The sequence below is a fragment of the Amphiura filiformis genome, chromosome 12 (genome assembly GCF_039555335.1).
Source record: "Amphiura filiformis chromosome 12, Afil_fr2py, whole genome shotgun sequence".
Lineage (NCBI taxonomy): Eukaryota > Metazoa > Echinodermata > Ophiuroidea > Amphilepidida > Amphiuridae > Amphiura > Amphiura filiformis.
The window spans coordinates 67,402,031-67,408,039 of record NC_092639.1 but is presented as its reverse complement, the minus strand read 5'-3'; the positions used below and the strand labels follow the sequence as shown (position 1 = coordinate 67,408,039).

General features: G+C 37.0%; 1 protein-coding gene across 1 annotated transcript; it reads right to left on the bottom strand.

Moving 5' to 3' along the window:
• Positions 1-1,769: 1,769 nt before the first annotated feature.
• On the bottom strand, positions 1,770-4,333 carry LOC140165475 (histamine H2 receptor-like). Its single transcript, XM_072188765.1, has one exon. It carries the CDS (start codon positions 3,991-3,993, stop codon positions 3,262-3,264), a length of 732 nt encoding a protein of 243 aa, XP_072044866.1. The 5' UTR covers positions 3,994-4,333; the 3' UTR covers positions 1,770-3,261.
• Positions 4,334-6,009: the final 1,676 nt, after the last annotated feature.

Below are 6,009 nucleotides of genomic sequence, written 5' to 3'. Positions count from 1 at the left end.
ACACAGACACAAAAAAAGGTAGCAAAAATGTTTACACAAGTCACTTCTACCCTGACAAACTAATCATGCACATATGCATATGCACAAATTCGCAATATAATCCAGTCACATAGTCTACAAACTTGGATAAATACAAAATACAAAATGACCAGAAATCTAGATGTCAATATCTCCATTTATGAAAGTGGCATTTATGAGAGTTTGTTTTTCTTTTCAGCAATGAAATATACTTTGTATCAATTCTTTACTCAATAACAGTGCTTTTAGCGCCCGAAAAATTAAATTAAGATGGGGTTCATTTAATTATTTGCCTCAAAGGTGCGGATGACTTGATTTTTATTAGAAAGTATTTTATGTAACACGTACCAGATACACAATGCCTCTTCAGGACGCAACAATAGAGGTTACGTGACAATTTGTTCGCATAATACCAACAGAAACAATTTAACGACAGAAACAGAAATAATTTAATTATTGTCATTCATTATGTTGTTAATTTTGCTTCATGCAGAATAGATGTAGAATAGATATGATAAGGATAATGAACTAAATGCAATGCATTAATAACTCCATCCGGGAACTCCATGGTGAGTCAGTGCGATTTTCTTGACCAATGCATTAGCACGAGTACATTATGAGTCATATACTTCGAGTCTATCAGTTATATTAAAACAACAGGTAATATTAATTGCTGCATTCATTATTTTTTTTTACTGATCCTTCATGCTGAGGCCGATTTTGACCAACTTGGTCACAAGCAACATTGTCCAAGATGTTACATGATATGCAATTAGTTCCGGGTCAAAGGTCACGCAAGGGTCACAGGGGTCAAAAACGTGATCCGCTTAAGATGCTACTCCTTCCACAAATTTCATAGCTCAGAGTTGGGACTTGCACACATGCATTGACCTTCGCTGGTATACAAAAGTGAATCTCTGATCTGGGATCAAAGGTCATTACGGGGTAACTTCTGGTCATTTTCGAAATACCTTCAAAATGCTACGTCTCGCATAAATTAAGTAGTGCAGAGTTGGAACTTACACACATGCATTGACCTTAACGGGTGCACAAAAGTTGATCCCCGCGGGTCAAAGGTGATTGAGGGTTAGTTCTCACACAAATTAAGTAGTACAGAGCGGGGACTGTCACATAATAAGTGGCCTTAGCTGATATACTTAAGTTATCATCGAATTTTGGGTCAAAGGTCATTTAGGGGTCACTTCCGGTTATTCACAAAATACCTTAACATGCTAACTTTTACACAAATTAAGTAAAGTAGTATAGAGTTGCGACTTGGGTATACATTGGCCCTGGCTGTTGCACAAAAGTTAAATTCCTAATATGGGTCAAAGGTCATTTAGAGGTTTAGATCTATGGCTAGATATATATTAATATCTTCAAATACTGTAAGCATGCCGTACAATAAACTGACCTATGTCAATTCAGGGCATAGAGATGATTTACCACTTGCTTAAATCGTGACCTTTTCCAGTCACAATTACCTGATAAGTAGTATTTGAAGTATATAAAATTATCTAAAATCTATTGTTCAGATTAGCGTGCAAGCTTTATTTAATATGGGCTATGATGAACATGAATGACGAAGGGTAGTTCGTGAATATGCACGGGATAACAGTGGCACGGGATAAGAATACGTAAAGCGTGAGAAATGGGCACTAGAAATAGGCCTATATAAAAGATTCCAAATATGGTCATGACATGACTACTGAAATTTTTGAAACTTGTCGTAAATTGCAGTGTGCCCGCGTGGAGAGAGTTAAATGAAAACATTTGAATTACGAACGGAAGGTTATACGACGGTACAGCAATCAAGGTAACAACTGAGTCGTGGATTTTGTAGGTAAACAAAATGGATGGCTGCTGATTTCAAAAACTACAAAAAGCTTTTAAGTTCCTAATGTAACAAATCGGCGCTCACATATATTTTAGTCATCTAAAATAACATAGAGTCAAAATTACCGTCTGTAAATTGCTTTCTTGTTATCCATAGCAACAAGACATGGCAAATGAGACTTAACCCCATGGGTATACTGACTATAATGATTTACTTAGCCAATCAGCAACATGGTTAGCTTCAAATATTAATTTCAAGAGGTCTTCGATAGAGTCATGTCATTATTTCACCAACATCTTTTCGTTTTACCATATCAAGGGTTTAGGCCAAGAAAGTCCTATAGTAGCCGCCAGGTGTCATATTTTAGATGTCCAGGATTCAGAACCAGAAATCCGTGAAGGAAGTCTCCGGCAATCACGACATTTTAATAATTATCAAGCACGAATCCCATGATTTTATTTAAAACAAACTCATATTGACCATAAAAAACGAATAAAAACAGTAGTCTAACACGGGATATTGAACATTCCTGCGCCGAAATTGTCTAGTGCAATGATGTCATTGTGCTCAACTGTCGCCAGCCTCCATTGTATTACTGGGACGTCATTGCAGCAGATAATTTCGGCGCCGGGAATTTTGAATATCGCGTGTTGAGACACGGCTGTTTTTTCTTCAGATTGGACCTTCTGGCTCCAAACCCTCGATATTCTTTCAAGGACGAGACATGAAGAGGATTTCAAACTCATTGTTCTATTGGGCTATTCCAGTTGAAATCCACATTACCCCGTATATAGATTCTGGAAATATCTTCCACAGAGGGAGTATGTTTTTCAACTGTAATTGGTCAGAGTAAATCATTTTGCAACCCATACTTCCCCCGTATTATGGCTTTACCTATATCTTCCACAACTGGAGTGAGTATTTCAAATGGAAGTTATCCAATTGTCTATTCTATTCAAAACTCATACTCCATCTATGGAAGACTTTAGCTGAATCTTCCATCGGGGTAGTGTGGATTTTATATGGAATAGCCCATTCTGCTTCTGCTTAGGTATTCCTCAGCGCTACAATTCTAACCTTTGTAGATATTGTTTAACAATATCTACAAAGATTGTTACATATGGCCGTTCTGGAAGGTGACCCAGTTTTAACACAGATTTCTGACATAGTCTTACACAGTTTATTGCATCTCATCAGGATCAGGACTCAATCGTGTTTCCGCACGGATGCAATGTGCTATACCGTTTGAAATCCATACATTCCCAATGGAAGACATGGCCTTAATCTTCAACACAGGTTACCTGAATGGATGGTTCCATTTGACCATTTGCAATTCACACCCAATGGGTGGGAGATTAAGGTCATGTCTTCCATATGGGGGTGGATTTCAACTAGAATAACCTAATTCACATGGAATAATCAGTCAAAGAAAAGTCTACTCCTCCACCCCTTGATCGACGACATAAGAAGGTGAGAATATTCCAATAAGCGCGTCGCATTTGTCTGTTCAGTGCGCCATAGAGAATCGGATTCATTGCCGAGTTAGTATGAGCTAACAGAACAGTCAATGTGTGATATGCTTCTGGTATGGGACAATGATTTTGAGTGTATGCGTTACAAAGCATGGTCACTGAATGAGGCATCCAACATGTCAAAAAAGTCCCGATGACGATGAAGAGTATTCTTGCGGCTTTCGTCTCCTTCTTAGCTGCTGGTTTCCCTGCACCACTGACTTGGACGGTTTGTTCCGCTACTTTCCGAGACTGATCACGTGCAACTTTGAAAATTCGCGCGTAGCAGTACAAAACGATTAAAACAGGAATACCAAGGTTGTACCCCAGAAGAAATATGGTGTAAGAGTACCTGGCCCAGTCAACGGTACAAATATATTCACTGGGGATGTATTCATAATGACTCCAGCCAGCAATTGGCATCATAGCTAGCCATATGGCTTCTATCCAACAATAGGTGATGCAAATTGTTATAAAAGTTGATGTTACCTTGGAAACGTAACGGAGTGGATCAACAATGGCAAAATATCGATCTATTGAGACAAAAGCTAAGGTGTTCACGCTTGCAGCACAAAAATGATTGTTAAAGATCCTAGAAACGTGCAGAGTGCATGCGTGAAAGGCCATCTACCGTGGATTGCAGCGGCTAACATCAAAGGAAATGTTGTCCCACCGTTTAGCATGTCAGCTACAGCCAGACTTGCGATAAGACAATAGGTCCTTGTTTGTAACGCTCTGTGTAATGCTATGGCAGCAAGGGTAAGGGCGTTCCCAAACACGCTGAGTACCATGGCAACGGCAAGAGCCGTAACGTACAAAGCGACGCCGACTGGGTTCCTATCGTCCGTAAATCCTGGGGTTGTAACAACGGTAGAGTTTTCGTTATTGTCATGTAGAAAATTCGCCATCACGAAAATGATGAAACAAACGCACAAGACAGAGTTTCGAAGAGTGTAAGCCGCAGCAAACTGGCAATTATTTAGTGGTGTTCTTCGCTGCCAAAATTCATTGTAACAGCATTGAATGAAAATTTATTTACCAAAATCCAAACTATAAAATAAATCGCGCGTTTGCTCTTGAATTCCTACTCCTTTGTATACGAGTAACATCTGACGTGTACCCAATGAACTGTATTTCAATCTAATACAGCTGAAAGAAACATCGCATCACAATGACTTTATTCAATCACAGCAGATACGCAACTGAAAGTTTCGAGTCCGTGTCTTATCTATTAGCGCAGACCCTAGATCTGTGTTATCAGAAACTACATTTGCTTTCAATTTCTAGTTATTTCTAACAATAATGTATTCACCAAGGTCGATTCCTATTTCTCGTCATATTGACAACCATTTACGGGGAGACCACTCATGAATTAAATTGATATGCTCTGCCATTACATATAGGCTCAATATTAAAAGTCAAAGTTTGCGATATTTTCTCAAAATGTCAAGAGGCCATTATATTAGTTAATTATTCTGCTTTTTACTGATACATGAGTTAAGTAAAGAAAAGGTCTCTTATATTTCATTTATCTATTATATTTATTTATTTATTTATTTATTTATTTATTTATTTATTTATTTATTTATTTATTTAGTTAGTTAGTTAGTTAGTTAGTTAGTTAGTTAGTTATTTAGTTAGTTTGGCTGTTGACACCATGGAATGTACATTCTTCCATTCCAAGGAGATGGTTGTCCAACCAAATTTTCTCCACCGTGTCGTCTGAAAGGCGTGAAACTCGGAGTAACGAGTTCAAATCTTTAAGGTCTAAACTTATTTATCTAGTTATTTATTTTATTTTATTTATTTATTTATTTATTTATTTATTTATTTATTTATTTATTTATTTATTTATTTATTTATTTATTTATTTATTTATTTATTTATTTATTTATTTATTTATTTATTTATTTATTTATTTATTTATTTATTTATTTATTTATTTAGGATTATAACATGTATGAGATGCATGATGTGCATCCATATGCCTCAACAACTTCCCTATAAGAGCCTCTGATAAGCTTCCCCCGTGCACACACACCACCACATCGTTTCACCAACACAGACAAGATGTCAATTAATTGTAACAAACAAATCGTCGGTTCTCTCGCCAGTCCCATCTCTGCAATCAACTTAATCAACGTGCTATCGATTCTTTACTCAACAACAGTGCTTTTAGCGACAGCAACATTAAATTAAGATGGGGTTCATTTAATAATTTGTCTCAAAGGTGCAGCCGACTGTTGATTTGTGTTTAATATAGAAAGCATTTTTATGTAACACGTCCCGGAAGCTTAATTTTTTCTGCAACCATAACCATGATAACGGGACACAAACATTTTATAACCCATAGGAACACATAGGAAAGGTTTAGGGTTAGGGTAAGTGTTAGGGTTAGGGTTAGGGTTAGGGTTAGGATTTAATAAAATTTTGCGTCCCGTTATGGTTGCAGAACAAAATTACGTGTCCCGGACACTCTATGCCTCTAGATGTTTCTTGACAATTTGTTCGCATAATACCAACAGAAAAAATATTGTCCTTCATTATGTTATTAATTTTGCTTCATGCAGCCACGTTGACATGTACTCAATGCAGAATAGATATGAAATATTAACAAACTCGTGCACGGCCTAATTTTTTAAT